The sequence below is a fragment of the Carassius carassius genome, chromosome 4 (assembly GCF_963082965.1).
Source record: "Carassius carassius chromosome 4, fCarCar2.1, whole genome shotgun sequence".
Lineage (NCBI taxonomy): Eukaryota > Metazoa > Chordata > Actinopteri > Cypriniformes > Cyprinidae > Carassius > Carassius carassius.
In genome coordinates this window covers 5,841,378-5,864,134 of record NC_081758.1, presented here as the reverse complement: position 1 = coordinate 5,864,134, position 22,757 = coordinate 5,841,378, and the positions used below count along the sequence as shown (strand labels likewise).

General features: G+C 39.2%; 1 protein-coding gene across 1 annotated transcript in view; it reads left to right on the top strand.

The window, feature by feature from the left end:
- Positions 1–22,428, top strand: part of prrc2b (proline-rich coiled-coil 2B) — a 45,765-nt gene extending 23,337 nt beyond the window's left edge. Inside the window, exons 16-30 of the mRNA XM_059545480.1 lie at positions 25–200; positions 1,557–1,672; positions 1,793–1,934; positions 2,461–2,537; positions 2,627–2,908; positions 3,006–3,107; positions 6,383–6,575; positions 6,667–6,761; positions 13,082–13,206; positions 14,357–14,594; positions 15,759–15,926; positions 16,019–16,098; positions 18,736–18,826; positions 18,910–19,119; positions 22,244–22,428. Coding sequence (XP_059401463.1) covers positions 25–200; positions 1,557–1,672; positions 1,793–1,934; positions 2,461–2,537; positions 2,627–2,908; positions 3,006–3,107; positions 6,383–6,575; positions 6,667–6,761; positions 13,082–13,206; positions 14,357–14,594; positions 15,759–15,926; positions 16,019–16,098; positions 18,736–18,826; positions 18,910–19,119; positions 22,244–22,405 — 2,257 coding nt within the window. The 3' untranslated portion in view covers positions 22,406–22,428. The remainder of the gene's footprint in view (positions 1–24; positions 201–1,556; positions 1,673–1,792; positions 1,935–2,460; positions 2,538–2,626; positions 2,909–3,005; positions 3,108–6,382; positions 6,576–6,666; positions 6,762–13,081; positions 13,207–14,356; positions 14,595–15,758; positions 15,927–16,018; positions 16,099–18,735; positions 18,827–18,909; positions 19,120–22,243) is intronic.
- Positions 22,429–22,757: the final 329 nt, after the last annotated feature.

Below are 22,757 nucleotides of genomic sequence, written 5' to 3'. Positions count from 1 at the left end.
TGTGCTTTAATTCGCTCTGTGCAGAGTTCCAGAAGAATCGGTCACCGGCCTGAGCTCAGCGTGTGTGTACCGTGTAGAGCAGAACGACGACACCAGCACAGAGGCAACAGGGACGATCATAGAGAAAGACTTGAAACCCAGGAACATGAAAGGGGACATGACAGAACCCCTGTCCCAATATGACCTGAATACTTACCCAAGTAAGCCAGATGTTTTTGTTTATGATAGAAGTGCCTCTCCAATGCCAAATAATTTGACGTCAGACTGTTGAGACCATATAAAACTAATGCACCCCTGAGGTGATGTAACCAGAAAAGTTCAATAATAGTCTGCAGCAGAGGTGTCCAGTCCTGCTCCTGGAGAAACACTATCCTTCAGAGAGTTGTTTCAACCCTGAATAAACACCTCTAAATCACTTACTCGAGGTCCTTAATTGAGATGCACGGTATTATCGGACTGATATCGGAATTGGCCGATAATAGCTTTAAATGTAAATATCGGCTTTGGCCCGATATGAAAAATGATGCCGATAAGAATACATTAACTCGCTTTTGCTCAGGGTGTGCTAGTGGTTAGATCACTTCAGCAGTGTGGCTCATTCTTAAAGCAAGGTTGTCTGAATGATGATTAGATTAACGGTTTTGGATTGCTGCATTTAATCAGTGAAAACACCTACAGAATGATGTGTTTGATGTATGATAGAGTAAACTGTAAGCACTGCAGCAGGGGCAGCCTCCCCCAGGTCCTAAGGTTTTGGCCTACTACTAATTACATTAAAAGTAAAATAGCCTACACAAATAACATATAGACTGTTTCTGATTAAATAAAGCAGTAATTGATGTAATAAAATGAGTATGTTTTGATTTAAAGGTCAATAGCTATAGCTTACTGTATATGAAAAAGTCATACATCACTTGTCAATTAAATAATTTAATATATACTGATTTATTCATTAGTGTAAAGTTTTTTTTTTTTAAACGCATCATAAGTTCTAAAAGATTTTCATTATTTTTACATCTCTTTTGCTCTAGACCATCTACAAATGTTTAACCTTAAATTAAAATGTTAGGGTTAACAATGCAGCAATTGATATATAGTTTATTTTTAGTTATTTTTAAAGTTTCTATGTATTGTTAAAAATCTTTATTATTGTTTATTTAATTCTAACAAGTTCATGTTAAAAACTTACCAAAATTAAAAATATTTTGCTTAAAATTTCTGCACAGGAGAGACTTGGTGTCGTAAAAAAATATATCTGTATCAGTACTGGCAAAAATGAGTTGAAAAATATTGGATATCGGCAAAATCAAATATAATGCATCCCTAGTCCTTAAGATTACTAGAAACGTCCCACCAAGTGTGTCTGAGTAGGTCGACTCTTAGGTTGACATTGTTTAGAAAGTTTAGAAAGTTAGTTAATTGATTTGAAAGTTTTATTTAACACCGTGACAATGGGGTATTGTAATGTGGTGAATAGACTTGTTACTTCATCCATACAGTTACAGTAAATTAATAGACTGTCCTGTAAAGAATTACTCCCTTGTGTTTCCTCGCAGTTGAGAGTGACTCGGAAGCTTCTGTACCCAGTCCAGAAGTTTTCCAGGACGCTCTGTCCAAAAAACAGCGCCGCCCACAGGATGATGATCGCAGGAGGAAGGATCAGGGCCCTCCAGTAAGTAATCTTTTGGGCTCATGGTCTGATAATCTGAAAGATAATAACAGCTTAAGTTATTTACCTAAATGAATAATATCTTGAGTGGATATTGTAGTTATTTGGTTTGTGCACCTTAAGGGTCCGGTAAAGAACAGAGCAATTACATCGAAAATGCCTCCTCGTTTTGCCAAGAAGCAGGGCAGTATGTCCATCGAGCAGCCCGAAGAGAAGCTGTCTGCCAACAGTTTGGGAACAGAAATCTGGGAGACAAACAGCACAGGTTATACCGTTAAAAGCTGACAACAAGTGTATCAAGATACGTTATTGTAGGAAAACGCCACCGTTTTTCCATATTCCTCTGTTCTTCCCTCACCTTAGATGAGTTGATATGTACCTTTCCCAAAGGTAGTTTTCAGGAGTGATGATATTACTGCGCAGATGTCAAAGTGCTGCGAAGTGCTCTTCCGCCATATATTATAGTCGTAATTTATCCGCTTAGAAAATTGCCACGTTTTATTTTGTCACCATACTTACTCGTGTAACTACTCATGTAACCATCTTTAAATAGGGAAAACATAAGTCTTTGGTGGCTTCTAAATTTACCCATGTTTCGATCCTAAGGAATGAATGGTACTAAGCTAAATGCTAGCATACTGGCGCCAAGCGCTACAGCAATTAAGTGCATGCACTGAGACAGGAGAGGCACGTATCAACTTGTCTAAGTTGAGGGAAGAACATGGAAAATGGTAAAACTTTTTCCTTAGAGACTTTTTCTAAATGACTTTTTTTTTTTTTTTCTCTTGAAGCTCTGACTGTCCATTCGTCAGGTGGTGATTCGTGGACAAAGCAGGTTTCCTACACAGGAAGTGAACCCAATTCAGAGGTACAGGTCATTCTTCTTTGAGTCTCAGCTCACTTAAAAAAAAAAAATGCGAGTTTCTTAGAGTAAAGTCCCTCTGTCCTGTCTTTCAGGATTCAGATGCAGGACCCGAGCAGAATAAAGAACACAAACCCGGCCCCATCGGCAATGAGCGCTCGCTGAAGAACCGCAAGGGCTCTGAAGGCATGGAGCGACTGGAGGGACCCATTACTCCTGTCAACGGAGTGGACATTCACGTGGACAACATTATCCCTGTGCCGCCAATTGAGTTTGGCGTCAGTGCAAAGGATTCAGACTTCAGCCTTCCTCCAGGTTCCGCACCAGTGCCTGTGTCCAACCCCGTCACCAAGCTGCAAGATGCACTAGCTGGGAATGTGCGTACATGAGCTCTGAGCCAGCATTTACATTCCCAGCATTGTCTAAAATAAGCTCTGAGTGTTTATACTGTTGTTAATATTTGTGTGTGCACAGGTGGGCCTGACTCAAGCCATCCCGATGCTCCGCAGAGACCACCTGCAGCCCGGAATAAACCTCAACCCCATCAGCTTTCCTTCTGCGGACCTCACGCTCAAGGTAATGCTTACCTCCACATCATCGCAGGTTTTGATTTGGAATGCTGGTGACTCTCCGCCACTAACACTGAAAACAGCAAATTTCTGAAAAGGTTAAGATGATTCACCTTGTTTCTTGAGAGTCTGTCTCTAGCCAGGTTTACCTTAGGACATGCTACCAACATGTTTACTGACACTTAGTAACGTTAAAATGTTAGAAAAGTGTTAACAGTTGAGTAAAACATGCTAGCAACATGTTAAACTATTAATATGTGTTAGCAGTGTTAAAACATCCTTGCTTCATGTTAAATTGTTTGCAACGTCTAATATAATTTTACAACATATTTTAAAACATGCTAGCTTAAAGTGCCCCCATTATGCCATTTTTAAGGTTCCTAATATTGTTTTGGGAGTCCCCTACAACAGGTTTACATGCATGCACGGTCAAGGTTTTCTAATATTTTTAATTAAATAAAATATATAATTCCTGTTTTTTTTGGAGAGAGAGTCAGTAACTTTATTTAGCGTGCACTGTCGGCTTCAGTGCGTTGCAGATTTGCATTCACAGACAGCTCCATTACACACTGCATGAAAGGCGATATTCGAAACCGCATAAAGGGGGCACTTTAATGTTTAAAATTTTTTGCAATGTCTAACAATGTTAAAGGGGACCTATTATGCAAAATTCTCTTTCACATGTTGCTTGGACATAAATGTGTTGTGTGTGTACACAACCACCCTATAATGATAAAAAATCACCCACTCACTTTTTAAGTAGGGCTGAAACGATTCCTCGATTAACTCGATTACAAAAATGATTGAGGTAAATTCCTCTGCCTTAAAGCCTCTTTTAATTTATTTTAAATCTCACGTCAGGTTCTTTCGCAATGATTTTTTTTTAATGTGACACAACGCGTTTACGTCACCCACAAAGCAGAAGGAGACACAATGAGTCAGCAGTGTTTTGATTTGAGGACGCGGGCAAACGTGAAGAGAATGTTGTGGCGTGTGTTCATTGCAAGATAGAGCTGGCATACCACAACTAGGGCCCTATGATTTCCGCGATGCAGAAAACGCGGAGGGAATTGGGGAATACAGTCATAAAAACAGAATTTACAGTTTAACGCGGAATGGCACAGAATTTGCCAAATTTTGAATGAATTAATCAAAAATAGGTCATTGCACTTACATCAAATCACGATATGGACTAATATCTGTAAATATTAAGCCGGAACAGTCTATTTAAATATGAATCCTGCATGTTCTGCGTGTCTGTGTTAATGAATGGAGCAGAAGCGTGTCTTCGTTTATTTTACACACGAAGCGCGTGTGACGTTCCGGTGATTTCAGCGTCTGCTGTCTCACTAAAATGAAATAAAGATGTGAACACATGAACAACATCTCCAGAACTGCTCTGACAGTCACTTCATGAGCATTTGACCGTTTGATTTGAGTAAAACTAGCGTCACATCACATTCACAGAACTGTAAAGGTACGTCAACCCATCAAAATAAGAGTCCGGTTAAAGGCTATTGTTCAGCAGAATGTACATAGCCTACTACTACAAAAAAAAAAAAATCAAACACTTTTTTTTTTTTTAAGGTTTAATCTCACAACATTTCTTCCATGTTTTATTTTTAATAGTAAATCCCCTTTGTTTACCAAAAAGTTAAGTTAATTTTCAATAATTAAAAGATAAATTAAATTAAATTAATGTTTTATGTGTTTAATGTTTAATGTGCATCTCAGAAAATGCTTTATTTAAAACCCCAACTGAATGTCACTTAAATGCACTTAATTCATCTGTCAACTTTATTGTCATTGTTCACAGTACAAGTACTGACAGAGAAACAATTGGTAATAATTAAATCTTTATTTCTGATGTATGCATTTCATTCTATGGATTTAAAAAAAATTCTAAAAAAGTAAACTTAGCTGTTCATTTTAAGAGACCCAGGAGTCTTATTTTCTCTTGCATAATTAATATTACACTTTAAGCAAAAACACATTTTATCTGATTACTCGATTAATCGATGGAATTTTTGGTAGAATACTCGATTACTAAAATATTCGATAGCTACAGCCCTATTTTTAAGTGTCACCCAACTACCTGTTTTCAGCATTGCTGCTAATGTGACATCACATTAGCCACAGGCCTCACCCACAAAAGTTGACAGACACTGCTGTTTATACGTAGAACCACCCTGAGCAAGTTCACAGTGAGTTGAACACAATATGACATTGCTGCACTGACGAGAATGTCTGCCAAGCGCTTTAGGTGTTCTGTAGCTGGATGTATGAATCCACATAGCTCTCTCCATTTACTCCCGGAATCTGAGCCGTTGAAGAGGTTAATTTTGTTTTTGAAGATGCTGCTCCCTCAACTCTACCGAAATTCGTTTATTTCATTTACACCAGACTGCTTTGTGAATGAGGATCAGTATAAAGCAGTTTTTGCACAAAAGTTTCTCCTGAAGGTTGGAGCAGTGCCAACTGTTCGTGATCCAGCTACACCTCTAGAAGTAAGAATCACACGTTAGTTTTGTGCGGAGCTTGAGCTCTTTAAGCTCCGCCCTCTTCCCCGGTGCACCAGCTCATTTACAGGGAAGACACAAAAATGATGGCTCATACCTTAAAAGTGGCAATTTTAACAAGCTATAAAAAAATTATCTGTAAAGTATTTTGAGTCAAAACTTTATACACACTCTAGGGAAATCAGTGACTTATTTTACATCTTGTGAAGAGGGGCATACTAGGCCCCCATTAAAACATGCTAACATTGTTGTCAGTATGATAAAACATATGTTAGCAACATGTTAAATTACTTTAATATGGTAAAGCAATTTATAGTAGTGATTTGGGAAAAAATACTAGCATGGAAGCATATTAATACATGTTAGAATCCTCTGAACTTCGGAACACGTTAACAACTTCTAATAACAAGCTAAAACAATGTGATGCGTGATAAAGTTATTAAAAGCATGTTAGTAACCGTCATCTACATGCTAGAACATAGATATTCCTTTTTTGAATGCCTGTCTGCTTAAGCCTTGTAAAACTTTAAATGTAAAGCTTTAAAAACTATTCAGTCTTTCTGGCCAGGCTTTAAGACATTTCAATTGGTCTTGACAAACTTCTTAATCTGGTATTACAACCTGCATCTGTTCAGAAGGATGCAAATACTTGAGTGAAGTAACGTTAAGAATGCGGTAGATCCTGGATAATGGAAGCACCAGTTGTGTCCAAATGCTGGTGTCCGTCAGTGCTCCTCACCAGCAAGTCTCTCTGTGGTCTCAGATGGAGTCGGCACGTAAAGCGTGGGAGAACTCTCAGGCTCTTCCGGAGCAGGGCTCTCCGGGCGGTGTGGTCTCCGGCGCTCAGCCTGCCTGCAGTGTGGGCTCCTCCAGCGGCGTCAGCTACAGCTCCTTCGGCGGAGTGTCCATGCCTCCCATGCCTGTGGCATCTGTCGCACCTTCTGTCTCCATGCAAGGTCAGCATCTCATTTCTTTCTCAGATTGTGTCACATGCAGTGGTTGTGCATGGCTCTAATTCCTGTTGTGATGTGTGTTTGTGTGTCACAGGCAGTCACATCCCTCCTCTCTATCTAGACGGTCATGTGTTCTCTAGTCAGCCGCGGCTCGTGCCGCCTTTGACTCAGCAGCCCAGCTACCAGCAGGTACGTGTCTACAGTGACTGCACACTTCACAGATTTATCATGACTGTGCCTGAGAAATGTGGATGTTTTGAAAGAAAGTGTCTTGCGGGCAGGGGCTCCACATGCTTCAAAGATCAGGGATCAACTTTAAAGTTGTGACATCAGGTCTATAAACATCTTTTAGTTTTATTGCCAATTTTTGTACACTAGTAAAATGCACTTTATTAATTCAAGAATGACTTGGAGGTATACAGAAATCTTCCCAGGCAGCAATCTTTCTCCAGTGATCAAAAACTATTGGGAGAAATGTTACCACTGTAAAAGCCTTGCATAGGAAATAATAGTCTGAAAAATGTTTTTAAAAACTCAAGTAATTATTAAACCTTCAGACAAAATCTTAAAGTAAATCAAATTCTTTTGAGTATCATATTTGATCCTTCAGGCTTTTATGACTCATTTATGTCTGATATAGTGAGAATATGGAGGAAAAAACTGCTCAGTCAGACTTAAATTGAGCAAAAAAATCAATTTGGTGCAGGTATGCTGGTTTTTATATAGACAAGGTAAGATAGAGTCTGATGCTTCTAATGTAAATCATTGAGATCTTTATTACACTATAGCAGATACTTGTACATAAAATATATATATAATATAATGTATATATACCCTACATCTCAAATAAAATGTCTTCGTAAAATGCTATTTGAATGATCAAAACATATATAATCCAATGCAATACAATGATGCGATGGAACAAATAAACATTTTTCAAAAGATATGTGATCATCTAAGATGAACAGTGAAAGGTAAGATTCTGAAAACAAACGTTCCTCAAAAGCCTAATGATCATAGATATTCCTGCCGTGTGTGGTGTGTTAAGACTGCTCTCTTCTGCTCGGAAGGACGTCGGGACTGCTCCGATCTCAAATCGGGGATATCCAACATGTTGGATTTATTTGGCCCGATTTCTTCTCGTGTGTGGTGTCCCCCGAGGACAAATGATCACGCAGCCTGTGGACTGTGGCGTGTAGCCAATCAGAAAGCGAGGTGACGAGGCGGCGAGGAAGTACCGGGAAACAAAATCAAAACAGCCGGCGGCATGGCGCACCAGAAAGTCCGGTGGATGTCGGAGATGGAGGACTTTGTCTCCACTTCTTTGACCATCGCCTGTTCTTGTTTTTCTTATGTTTTTTTTCGGTTACAAACAAAGCACAAACTATGGCCACTGCATCCTCTTCGTGCATCCTCTTCATCCGCCATGATTGTTTACTCTGAAGTCACGTTTGATCTCGAGGGATTTTGCGAGATTTCCCGTCTGACCTGGGAATGCTCGGGAGTCAAATCGGTTCGTGTGTGATGTGTTGATTTTGCCGTGTGGCTGCACACCACACACTGTACGACCAAAACTGTTAGACCCTTGATTTTTTTATCGCCGTGTGTGGGGGGTCTCAGTTTTGAAAAATCGACCGACAATTTTAAAATCGTCCCGTGTGAACCAGGCTTAAGTTTACTTGATGAAAATCTGGAAAGATTTGACAGCAAATGATATATGATGCACATGCTGAAGGTGGAAGTTTGTACAATCAGACTAAAAGACTTTAAAAAGTCTAAACAATCAATCAGATGAAAGAAAGCATATAGTAGCTTGTGTGCAACAGGTTTAACAGCGAAGTGTGATCATGTTAGAGGCCTTAGAAATGAATGCATCAATAGGTGCGTTTCCCCTGTCGGGCTAAAACCGGGCGTGCTAGTGCGTGCCAGGGCCAGTCGCGTTTCCACTGTCACTTCCGGTGCTTGATCGTGCCTTGTCGGGGCTTCCTCGGAGCCAACGGCCAGGGTTTTTTGCTCCGGGGCTAGAGAAGTGGTTCTGAACAAAGGCGGAGATTCTCCATGTCTGGAGAGCTCAGCGCTGCAGATCATTTCAGAAAGCTAACAGCTACTGTATAACACCAGGATTAAAAACTTTTTAAAACAAGCTCAAAACTCACTTTCAGTCAGGAGCGAGTGTTTGAAATAACTTGATCCGATGTGGGTTATAATCACTAAACAAGGCAGAAATATTTATAAACCATGTAAAAGACCACTTGGAGAAATCAGACGTCAGCTTCTTATTCTCTATCACAATTGTGGATTTATTTAGTAACATCTGTCATAAGTCTCGTCTTGAGAGTTTAGCTCCACGTAGTCATCAAAATATAATAATGGTTTTTGTTCGGGAGCTTTTACAAAAATAGAGATATTATCATTCTTTCTAAATGTGATGTATAGGCTACTGTGGCTACAAATAAAAAGAAACAGACTCGACTGAATAAGCAGGCTATTTTCATAACGCTTAAGCGTTAAAAATAAATCAATAAAATATAAATACATTTATTTCTGTGCAGGGCTTGAAAACGAAAAAAAAATTCAATCGGTTCACTCAGAGCAGAATCGATATTTTAACGTTTCTGTTCTGCGTTCCTCTGATATTATTACCGTTTCGAAACTGGTTCGGGTGGAAGAAAAACTGGTTAATAACGTTATTTAAAAAAATATATATATTATTGGCCTATAATTTGCCTAATAATAATAATAATAAAGTATAGTGTTTTCTTTACTCAAAAAGAAAAAAATAGAGATCTAACGCTTAGTCACAGCCAATACAGCATCATCTTCTCTAGATTTTGGCCAAATGTAAGATACTTAAAGAGTAACTAAACCCTAAACCAACTTTTTTTAGTTAATGATCTATAAGAATGGGGCTTTATTACTGCTGTTTATTGATTCGAGTAACTTTTTTGACATTTGAGTATAAAGTGTTTTAATTCTACAATATATGGTGTAAAAACATCTGAGTGCTGCCCTCTTCAGGTTGAACGGTGGCTACTGCAGTTGATTTTTCCTATTGGATGTTGCGGTGGCAAGTGACATAAGCGGTGGCAGGTGACGTAAGCAGTTTCCAGCCCACCATGCCCCTTGGTACGAGCTACCACGCCCTCGTCAGTTTAAAACCATCTTGTTCCGTCAAAATCACTGTAGTGAGTCAGGAGTTAGAATTGCGAGTATTGAAAACGATCAGGATAGACTATTATAGCATCTATTTAACATATCAATTATAGAGTTATTTATATCTTCAAGTTAGCGTAGATTTATCTGTATTTAGTACAGTGGTCAGGATGGTACGTAGGTGTGTTGCTGGTTGTGACAGCACTGCTGGACTGCATAGTTTACCAGCAGACTTTAAAATTAGGCGCCAGTGGTTGCATGCACTTGGCCTGGAAGACCGCGAGTTCCCGCCTAGAGCTGGAGTGTGCAGACTGCATTTTACACGGGATTGCTTCTCCAACGCAATGGAGGTGGAAATGGGCTTCTCCACACAGCTCGCGCTGAAAGTCGACGCGGAGCGGGAGTTAAGACCGCATTTTGAGCCAGCGGCTTGAATTGATATGAACCGACACCTCGACATCCTCCACTTCAGGTGAAGGTGGGGGAGAAAAGTCCTCTACTTTAAATGATCGCTCTGTTGCAAAGCTACTTGCGTCATTACAGTCACTCTCCATTTTAGCGTCTCTGACAGCAGCTGTCAATCCGTCACTGCGGGTCTCAGGTTCACGCCGCTCTCGCTCATCCCCGCCCTCGCTCAGCCCCGCCCTCGGTTCGTCCCCTCTATCTCCGCTGTGATCTGCCCACTTTTCAGCATTTTTCAAATATTGTCAGTGGGTGGAGTCAGGCTCTGAGCAGGGGTTTAGTTACACTTAAAAATAGTTTGATGTCTTTAAAGTGTTGATAGATATATATTTTTTAAAGATATTTAAAAATGTTTGCTGCATTGTAAAAAAAAAAAAACACACTTGTATAAGTTTGCTTTTTGAGAGTAAAAAAAAAAAAAAACTTAAGTCACGGCTCACATTGCATTTTATTAGCCCTATTACTTCCGAAATAATGAAGGCTAAAATGCCTGTAACCAGTCTAAAGTAAAACAGTTTAAAACATTATAAAAACAGTTATTAGTTTATCTCCAAAGCAAATCCTCTAAAGTTATAGGCTATAAAAAAGTCAATCCAAAAACAAATTAAAGGTGAAGCTGATGCCTACCTCTCTCATTCGGCAAGAATCCAAATGTTTCCATGTTCCCGACATATCTGGATGCTAAAATGTTATTTATTATATAGCGTTTATACTTTCAGTTATTATTATTTAAAATAATCTTGTCGGTTAACGGTTGTTGGTTAGGAAAAATAACAAAATTAACATCCCTAGTCAGTAACGTCACAGTGCAAAGAATATAGAATAATAGTTAGCCTACTGTATAATAAATAACGCTGTATTTGCGTCCAGCAGACGGACTCCAAATTTCATTCTAACAATTACTTTGAGGTTAATACAGCAAATGAAAATTGTTCAGCTCAAATGTTTCAGTATTCGCGATGTATTTGAATGCCAAATGATTATAAAAATAGCCTATGTTAAAGGGACAATAAGTAACTTTTTAGGTATTTTATTATCTAAAATCAATATTTTTATTCAGAAATATGCCCTCAATGGTGTACAAATACCTATGCCAATGTTTAAACTAATCCTCGTAAATGAAGAATTTATTATCTTTATATACATGGGACGGGTAGGTCGACGGAGTCTTCCATGTAGTTCCGCCATCTTGCAAAACTATAATAGCAGAGAGGGACAAAAAGTACTAAGCCAACGCGTTTCCACAACGCGTTTTCGGTCAGAGCCAGAAACGCAGGTGCAGAGCAGTGAGAGGCGCTTGAAACTGCACCGGCAAGTTTAAAAGTCTGGATTGCATTCTTATTATGGACCATACATATGCCGCGCCACAGGAGAAGAAAACATCGTCGCCAAAACGAAGTGCTATTAGAAGACATCCTGTCAAAGCTTTTTGGTACATATCGCCTACCGTAGATGCAACGCGCATTTGAAAAAGCGAGGCGCTGGAGAGCAAAATTAGTTTGAATGCAAAATACAATTTCACCACTAGATGGGAGTAATTCCTACTTACAGCCCCTTTAACAGTGTTTATTATAGTTTGTAATGTTTGTAAACATTTTGTGTCTGCATTGTCTATTTCTGAATGAAATAATCTTTTTTTTCTCTCTCTAAAAAAGTATACGTTTACATATATATATATATATATATATATATATATATATATATATATATATATATATATATATATATATATATATATATATATATAATATACGCGTAGCATATGCAGCAAACCTTTTTAAATATTTTTATGAAAATGACAACTGAAATATTTACTGAAAATAAATAAATGACTTTTTAAACCGTTTAACTGATTATTAATTCAAAATTAGCTGATACAGTTTGCTGCAGAAACCGGTGACTGTGAACAGATCAGCAGAGCTTGTACGAGCTTTTGTCATTGTTAAATCTTTCTCAGACGTTTCGAAATGTCAAAATTGGGTTGCGCATCTATCTTTGCATGATGATGTCGAATGCCATCGGCGAGCAGAGCTTCTCAAATTTGGGAATAATCAGAAGAGAGCCGCGGTCCTCAGTTGGGCAGGGAAGGCTAAGCATGCTGGCGCTTTAGTGTCGAATGCACATGCACCAATGCGTCATCAGGCCTAATTTGGTCTTAATCCAGCCCTGAAGGCGGTTCATTGTCATTGCGACTTACCTATGATGAGTTCACAGCTGAGAGGACATTTCACTCATTGGCTTCAGCACATTTGCATATGCCGTACTGCTGGAATTCGTGATTGGTTGACAGCAAATTTTAAATATTAAATGGAACGATAAAATAACGTTATTAACCGGTTAATGGCCATTTAAATTTTTCGATTCTGTTCGGAACTATAAAATTTGATTTCGTTTCTGGTTCTGTTCCTGTCAAAATTTCGTTTGTTTCCGGTTTTCGTTTTCGTTCCTTGAACCGGTTCAGAGCCCTGTTTCTGTGTGACTAATTTTGAGTCCTGATGAATTAATTCATTATGATCAATGTATCACTTATTCTATAGTAAAACATCGATGCTTTTGAATTTAAATATTTAACAAAGCATGCAAACAAACGGCCGCTTTTATCGTGTTCGTTTTGTGATCGTGCATGTTCCAGTGATTTATTTCTTAGTTTTCTGATAACTTCTCTTTGTTGCTGAAATAAAGGGGTTTTGTGACGTTGTTCTTGAGAGGCGTGTAAAGGGCGTGTTTTAGTGAAGCGCAGCAGTGATATTAGCCACGCCCAGCCCTTTTTAAGCCCTGGCTCGCACTGGCCCGACAGTGGAAAAGCGGCTAATTATACAGTAGGCTTTAATAGGTTCATTCATTGGACCTGTGTGCCTATAAATAACCCGTGTGTGTTTGTTGTGTGTATTCAGGCCACTGCTCAACAGATCCCCATCTCTCTGCACACGTCTCTGCAGGCTCAGGCTCAGCTGGGTCTGCGAGGAGCTCTGCCTGTCTCTCAGTCTCAAGAGATGTTCAGCTCCATCCCTCCCTTCAGGTAAATCACCCGCTTCAGCCACACTCACAGTCAGTTTCATTCAGTGTTGGTCTGCTACTCTTTTACACTAATTAAGTCCCATGCCATTGCAAAGACTTGCTCTTAAAACGCCAAACAAACCATTTGTATCAATAACTGCTGTATAAAACTTGTTCTACAAAGACAGGAAAATATTTTTTTTTTATTTTTTATCATATACTAGTTGTCATCATCAAAATTCAGTATAATTTCACTGTTCTTGTTACCATAGCGAAAACTGGAAATCCCCTTTATAATTATTTTTTGAAAATCAAAATCATTAAATAATTTAAATTAATGTCATTAACTAAGTAAATTATGCAATTGGTAAGACAATACCATGTAGCTTTCAAATATTTTTAAGTATGCATTGCTTTAAAAAGTAAATGAGATTTAATTAATGACAAAATATACCTTTTATGAAAAAAAAATATAGAACAAAGTGTGTGTGAGCTCGTTAAATTGCAAATTGGGCTTAAATCAGGCATAAAATTCTGTAGTGTAAACTAGGCATTAGCAGATTCTCTGACATTTAAATGTAGAGATCGAACAATAATTGGTTTAAATCTAGATACCGTTATTTCCGGACTATAAGTCGCACTTTTTTTCATAGTTTGGCTGGTCCTGCGACTTATAGTCAGGTGCGACTTATTTATCAAAATTAATTTGACATGAACCAAACCATTTATTTAGAACCAAGAACCAAGAGAAAAAATTGCGGCTGTAGACGGTAATGTTTTCTCTTGGTTCTTGGTTCTAAATAAATGCGACTTATAGTCCAGTGTGATTTATTTTTTTCCTCATAACATATTTTTGGACTGATGCAACTTATACTCAGGTGCGACTTATAGTCCGAAAAATACGGTATTAGTGAAGTGTAGCGATCGACGATAATCTGTTTAAGTGTGGAGATTGATGATAATCAGTGTTCCCAATATAGTTACGAGTATTTAAGGAATTTTGCTTCAGATATTAGTTTTGTAAAATCTAGTTCACCAAAAAATGTTAAATTGAATTTGTCAAACAACGGTTTGAGTCTGCTGTAAGCTGGAGAAAATGGCAACACTGATAGTTCTGGGTTTTTTCTGCTGTTGTGATCATCTGAGCGCTCTCACGTTCTCCTCTCTTACAGGTCTCAGGTGTACATGCACCCAAACCTGTCTCAGCCCAGTCCCATGGTGCTCTCTGGTGGAGCTCTCAAAGGACCATACTCTGCATTTCCTGGCATGCAGCCATCAGACATGGTCAAACAGCAGTCCGGATCTCACTACCAGCCCATGAACAGCAGCCAGCCACTGGTGTATGACGGACCCATGAATCAGGGAGCTGGGATGGGCACGTCACAGCTCATGGACTCACAGCTCATTCAGGCAAGTTCTTTGAAAGCCATAAGACAGCATTGTGCATCTTCACAATACCTACACAACCCTCTACGCACACTTTGGCAATATAATCGCCATTGGCTAGTAAATTTTTCAGTTTACTCACCAGACTGATATATTATTTTACACACACACACACATATTTATTATTCCAATCAGCTTATCTTTGTCAAATGCCACAACTTAAATCTTAGCTTCTTTATCAGTCAGTCAAGCATTATAGTATGGTATTAAGCACTATTTAATGATAAAACTTTAGTGATTAGAACTAAAACTTGGTAACCATGTATGAATGCATATTTGTCATTTTAATTGAACTTAAGACTGATGGTGATGCTTAAGATATTGTAGATCATAATTATCATTAAAAGATAATACAACTAATTCTACTACCATACTAACAATATACAATGCACTATTGATTGATGAGCTGTTGGGTTCATGAATATTAATCACGTTGTCTGCGCTCGGTCGAAACTGATTTGCTGAAATCAAAACAGGGATGGTAATAAAGCAGGGCCAGCCAATGAAATTGCCATTAGTGCATTAGCTCCTCCCACTAACGGAGATACTGGCTTATCTTCTGCCTGTTCTAAAAAAGCAAAATAATTCTAAATGAACTCCATTATTTTGATAGGAAAATACAACAAAGAATATAGTTTACATGTAGCGCGTCGATTAAGACTCTCGCTCTCTTTGCATGTGTGAGAAACAGTGCTATCAGCAAAGCGACGGTGAGTCCTGCGCCTTCACAAAGAGTTTACAGTTCAGCAAATACAGGTGCGCTGTGCCTCCATTGAGAAAGTGAAAAGTACAGATCGCTTGATGGAGAGAGAACTCTGAAGCGCTCAGTCAATGTTCAGCGAGTGAAAATGTGCTAATCTTATAATATCCTTGAACACACACACTGCCGAGTAAAATCTAAGAATTTATTAGCCAATGGCTACCGATAGACATCATTTAGTTGCATAGAGTAAAATTTTGTCGCATATTCGAGTGATTTACTCGCAATGTAGAGGGTTGCTACAGTTAAAGAAGTAAAATGATTTGGGTGTACGGTCAGCCGCTTGAAGAGCAGCTCGAATCTGCTTTATTCAGGATTTTTATTGGTTTCAAATGGACAGTCTCATTGACTTTGCTGTGTGTTTTCAGGTGACAATGCCCATGCCTGGATCTCAACTGCGCTACGGCTCAGCCCAGCAGCACCTCCTCCTGCCCCAGTCCATCCAGCTCCAGCAGAACCAGAACCTGTCTGTAGGAGCTCCACGCCGCATGATGCCTCCCGGATCTCAGCCGGCTATCATGAGCGGCAACAGGGAGGTGAGTACCTGTGTTTCAGGAAATATCTGCCCTCAGGCCTATTCCATTGTGTTATTGACATGTCTCTCTGGTAAATCATGTTCTTTTTGCAGCCTTCCCAGATGGACATCAAGGGATTTCAGTTCTCTGATAAGCCCAACCATTCACCTGGAATACCCAGTGGCTCCTACAGGTGAGCGGATGGTTCACACACTCCACCCACAGTACAGTGAGCTGCAGACACACTGAATTTTTTTTCTTCTTATATTCCGTCTAATTTTGTCAAGAAACAGGGTTCGTACAAGGTGCTTATTGTGCTTGAAGTACTTAAATTTTGAAAAGGCAGTATATGTGAAATTACTGTTAATCTTTGTTTTCAATAAAAACAATATTTTCATGCAAAATTAACAATGCAGCACATCTGATATAAATGCAGAGCCATTTGACCTGGCTTTCGGGAGTGCACGAGGTCTCGTGATATTAAACGTGAAAATACTTCTAGGTGAAAAGCAGTCTCATGATATCAGTATTAAGTTGGGTTTATGGTAAAACCTTTGATATTGCTTGCATTATATTGTTTGGTTCGGTCATTTATTTCATGTGCTGTTTGTTTGTGTTTCAAAACACGTGCATTTGGGAATGCATATAAAGTCTGACGCGCTTTGCGTTGCACTCTTATCATTTACAAGCACGAAGCATGTCTCCAACTCAGTAGCTTGGTCAACAAACTCTTCTGCATATGCTGTGAGTTTGAGTTGCTTAACATTCATCAGGGGAAAACTGTGTGTTATCTCACTAGATTTGTAACATAAATAATTTAAACCTATGCCAACACAGGAGAATACATAAAAATATCTCTAAATATGTGATTTGTTGTCCATCGTGACTTCAAAATAAGATTTTAAACCCTCGCTCGAGTTTGCATGTGGCCAAATATTAAAATGAAACCAATTTAAACGTTTGGCCAGTATTAAGCGATGATTTGAATCACGCTGTAAAGTGAAACATCACAGGCCGTTGGTGCCCTCTGGAGGTATTTGTTATAGTACATACAGGTGCTGGTCATATAATTAGAATATCATCAAAAAGGTTGATTTCACTAATTCCTTTCAAAAAGTGAAACTTGTATATTATATTCATTCATTACACACAGACTGATATATTTCAAATGTTTATTTGTTTTAATTTTGATGATAATAACTGACAACTAAGGAAAATCCCAAATTCAATATCTCAGAAAATTTGAATATTACTTAAGACCAATACAAAGAAATCTTGGCCAACTGAAAAGTATGATCATGAAAAGTATGAGCATGTACAGCACTCAATACTTAGTTGGGGCTCCTTTTGCCCGAATTACTGCCGAAATGTGTTATGAGAGCCCAGGTTGCTCTGATAGTGGCCTTCAGCTGCATTGTTGGGTCTGGCATATCACATCTTCCTCTTCACAATACCCCATAGATTTTCTGAATGAAGTGCTCTAAAACTTCCTGGTATACGGCTGCGTTGACCTTGGACCTCAGAAAACACAGTGGACAAACACCAGCAGATGACATGGCACCCCAAACCATCACTGACTGTGGAAACTTTACACTGGACCTCAAGCAACGTGGATTGTGTGCCTCTCCTCTCTTTCTCCAGACTCTGGGACCCTGATTTCCAAACGAAATGCAAAGATTACTTTTATCTGAGAACATAACTTTGGACCACTCAGCAGCAGTCCAGTCCTTTTTGAAGAGAGACGCTGTCTGTTGTTCAAGGGTGGCTTGACCCAAGGAATGCAACAGCTGAAACCCATGTCTTGCATACATCTGTGTGTAGTGGTTCTTGAAGCACTGACTCCAGCTGCAGTCCACTCTTTGTGAATCTCCCCCACATTTTTGAATGGGTTTTGTTTCACATTCTTCTCCAGGGTGCGCTTATCCCTATTGCTTTTTTTTTTTTTTCTCCCTACCACATCTTTTCCTTCCCTTCGCCTCTCTATTAATGTGCTTGGACACATTAAACAGCCAGCCTCTTTTGCAATGACCTTTTGTGTCTTGCCCTCCTTGTGCAAGGTGTCAATGATTGTCTTTTGGACAACTGTCAAGTCAGCAGTCTTCCCCATGATTGTGTAGCCTACATAACTAGGCTGAGAGACCATTTAAAGGCCTTTGCAGGTGTTTTGATTTAATTAACTGATTAGAGTGTTGCACCAGGTGTCTTCACTATTGAACCTTTTCACAATATTCTAGTTTTCTGAGATACTGAATTTGGGATTTTCCTTAGTTTTCAGTTATAATAATCAAAATTAAAAGAAATAAACATCAAAATATATCATTGTGTGCAATGAATGAATATACAAGTTTCACATTTTGAATGGAAATAGTGAAATTAATTTTTTGATGACATTCTAATTATATGACCAGCACCTGTAATGTACTTAAGTTGGTAATGTTCATATTATGAAAGAAGGCAGCACCTCAGCACACCGCAATATGACGCAATGGTCACGGACTAATGGTAGTAAAAAAGGTGTTTTGCTGTTGGAACGAACTTTTCTGGAATGTTTGCTTTGGCGAGCCATTTACATCTCCCCAAAAAATTTGGTTTGGCCCAATTTTTTTGAAATTGTTACATCACTTCGTTATTCAATTTCACTTGTAGTATATCGGGGCCTTACTAGACACAAACCTTAGTAAACATTTTAAATGGAAAAATTTTAAATTTAAGACCATTTGTGAATGTTTTAAAATGTTGTCTTTGAAGCCTGTTAGTCACAGAAAGACTTTCCGTGTCTAAGTGTCTTTTGTTTATTCATGAGGTCTTGTGTCGGACTGTTTCTTCTCAGACCTGGTTCTGCTAGTCCCAGTGGCAAACCCTCTTGCCCCGGAGGCCCTGCAGTGGTCGTCTCGCTCCCAGGACATTACACACAGCAGCAGGTATGGCTCACTTCTGTCCCTAACCCTGACCCTAGATGTCGTGTTACACACTACTAACACTCGTCTGCTGTCTGATGCTGCAGGTGTCGGCTCCTCAGGGCAGTATGGTCATGCACATGAGGCCCCCCACCAGCGGCCCCTTCCCCAACCCCATCCAACGGCCCGTCATGCAGGTCAACAAGACTGTCATTATCCGTTCGCCACCCTATCCCAGTCCTGGGCGTGAACCGCTTCACAGCACACCTCCCTCCAACCCTGAGCCTGCTGTGAAGGGCCCTGAGGACGGTATGAAGGTGAGCCACCCACTGTGAGCATAGGTAATGGCATCTCATCTTCTACTTTCTTATTTTCATGATTTACAATGTTTCATTAGATCACATTTACATCAAAACCAAAATGCAAATCTGTAAAGATCAAACTTTACGTCTAATGATTGAGGTTTGTTCTCTCTCTAAAGTGAGGATCTGTGATACAGCGACTTGATATTTTTCTATTTTTGGTGATGTGAAATAACATACAGTAAAAAGCAATCTATCAGTAAATATGAATGTAAAAGTGGCCCACGAATGTTTTATTTTAATGGACAGATACAAAGTCATAGTGAAAATGTGAACACTTGCTTCATTCTGAGTCAGCATTGGAGAAATGAGACCATACATAGGAAAATTAATAGCCATAAAAACAGCACAGTTTATGCCTAATTGACAATGTGGCTTAATATATAGTCGTGGCCGAAAGTTTTGAGAATTACATAAATATTAGTTTTCAAAAAGTTTGCTGCTAAACTGCTTTTAGATCTTTGTTTCAGTTGTTTCTGTGATGTACTGAAATATAATTACAAGCACTTCATACGTTTCAAAGGCTTTTATCGACAATTACATGACATTTATGCAAAGAGTCAGTATTTGCAGTGTTGGCCCTTCTTTTTCAGGACCTCTGCAATTCGACTGGGCATGCTCTCAATCAACTTCTGGCCAAATCCTGACTGATAGCAACCCATTCTTTCATAATCACTTCTTGGAGTTTGTCAGAATTAGTGGGTTTTTGTTTGTCCACCCGCCTCTTGAGGATTGATCACAAGTTCTCAATGGGATTAAGATCTGGGGAGTTTCCAGGCCATGGACCCAAAATTTCAACATTCTGGTCCCCGAGCCACTTAGTTATCACTTTTGCCTTATGGCACGGTGCTCCATCGTGCTGGAAAATGCATTGTTCTTCACCAAACTGTTGTTGGATTGTTGGAAGAAGTTGCTGTTGGAGGGTGTTTTGGTACCATTCTTTATTCATGGCTGTGTTTTTGGGCAGAATTGTGAGTGAGCCCACGAGAAGCAACCCCACACATGAATGATGTCTGTCAGGATGCTTTACCGTTGGCATGACACAGGACTGATGGTAGCGCTCACCTTTTCTTCTCCGGACAAGCCTTTTTCCAGATGCCCCAAACAATCGGAAAGGGGCTTCATCAGAGAATATGACTTTGCCCCAGTCCTCAGCAGTCCATTCACTATGCTTTCTGCAGAAGATCAATCTGTCCCTGATGTTTTTTTTGGAGAGAAGTGGCTTCTTTGCTGCCCTTCTTGACACCAGGCCATCTTCCAAAAGTCTTGGCCTCACTGTGCGTGCAGATGCGCTCACACCTGCCTGCTGCCATTCCTGAGCAAGCTCTGCACTGGTGGCACTCCGATCCCGCAGCTGAATCCTCTTTAGGAGACGATCCTGGCGCTTGCTGGACTTTCTTGGACGCCCTAAAACCTTCTTTACAAGAATTGAACCTCTTTCCTTGAAGTTCTTGATGATCCTATAAATTGTTGATTTAGGTGCAATCTTAGTAGCCACAATATCCTTGCCTGTGAAGCCATTTTTATGCAATGCAATGATGGCTGCACGCATTTCTTTGCAGGTCACCATGGTTAACAATGGAAGAACAATGATTTCAAGCATCACCCTCCTTTTAACATGTCAAGTCTGCCATTCTGACCCAATCAGCCTGACATAATGATCTCCAGCCTTGTGCTCGTCAACATTCTCACCTGAGTTAACAAGATGATTACTGAAATGATCTCAGCAGGTCCTTTAATGACAGCAATGAAATGCAGTGGAAAGGTTTTTTTTGGGATTAAGTTAATTTTCATGGCAAAGAAGGACTATGCAATTCATCTGATCACTCTTCATAACATTCTGGAGTATATGCAAATTGCTATTATAAAAACTTAAGCAGCTTTTTTTTTTCCAATTTCCAGTATTTGTAATTCTCAAAACTTTTGGCCACGACTGTATATTAGGGCTGGTTCAAAATATTTGAATATTCGAATAATCAATCAGTGAGTTGTCAATAAATTTTCAAGTTTGAGAATCAAAAAATGTCTTTTTTTTTTTTTTTTTTTTTTTGAACACCTGACCTCCCCTGAGAAACGGTCTTCATTTGCACTTGAATATAATTTTACTATCGAGCTGAATGGTTCTAAGGTTACAGTTGTATTTCTCTGTGAGTCTGGTCTGGCGTGGCACGATTACTAACGGTTCTTGGCATGGTTAGACAACAGTAAATTGTACAGTAGCCCATCCCTATAATAATCTGTCTATATTAAAATTATTGGTCTTAACAGACCTGTGTTTTGTATCACTAGTGATACAAAACACATTAGTATCACCATCGTCTGGTCAGAGGAGAACTGGCCCCCCAACTGAGCCTGGTTTCTCCCAAGGTTTTTTTCTCCATTCTGTCACCGATGTAGTTTCGGTTCCTTGCCGCTGTCGCCTCTGGCTTGCTTAGTTGGGGACACTTCATCTACAGCGATATCGTTGACTTGATTGCAAATAAATGCACAGACACTATTTAACTGAACAGAGATGACATAACTGAATCCAATGATGAACTGCCTTTAACTATCATTTTTGCATTATTGACACTGTTTTCCTAATGAATGTTGTTCAGTTGCATTGACGCAATGTATTTTGTTTAAAGCGCTATATAAATAAAGGTGACATTGACATAGTGCATAGTCCGTTCTCTGAACATATAAGCGCTGCACGCGCTTCGAAAACACATCTGCCACGCATGAAGTCGATTGGATGAACGGTTCTTGACAAAATAAACATGCAAATAGACAGACAGACACAGAGATTCCTGCCTTTATTAGAGAGAGAAGAATATTTTTAGCCCCTCCCTCCGATGATTCGAATATTCTGTGTTGATTACTACCGAAGCTTTGAAGTTTAAAAAATGGTGTTTGGACCAGCCCTAATATATAATATATCTTAGTATATTGCCTAGATGTATTGACTGTATTGATGTATTACCCAGTTGACTCATGTAAAGCAGTTATTTCCATAAGGCTTTTGACTTCCAGTGTTGGTCTCAGTGAAGCGTTGGTGAGGTTCTGCTGCAGTATTGATCCTTTGTTATTTTCGGTACAGGTGAAGGCTCTGCGTGATGCTCGTCAGGCTGTCAGTGAAGCCAAGAGCTCATCAGTGATTCCCAACAAGATCCAGGAGCAGCTGCCGTCAGTACAGGTCAAAGCTGCTCGAACCGGAGCCATCAAACCACAGTCGGTCAAAGTGGAGGAAGGCAGAGCCTAATAATGGACCTCATGATCACATGACACGGCTGTCTGTAGGACCTCCTCCTTCCTCTTTTCTCTCTCTCTGTACTCTGGGACTTACGCACAGGATCACCAACTCCACAAATAAATCAGAACACATTATTAATAAACATCACATAGAGAGATATGAACATCTATATATCTATCTCTATATATAGATATAGATATATATATATATATAGATATATATCTATATATATATAAATATAAATATATAAATGTAAACTATAAATAGACAATAGTTTTGGACTCTTCTGCGCAGACTTTTCCAGATCAACTTTATTTATTTACATTTTATTTGACATTTTCAAGTGAAGAATTACGGTTCA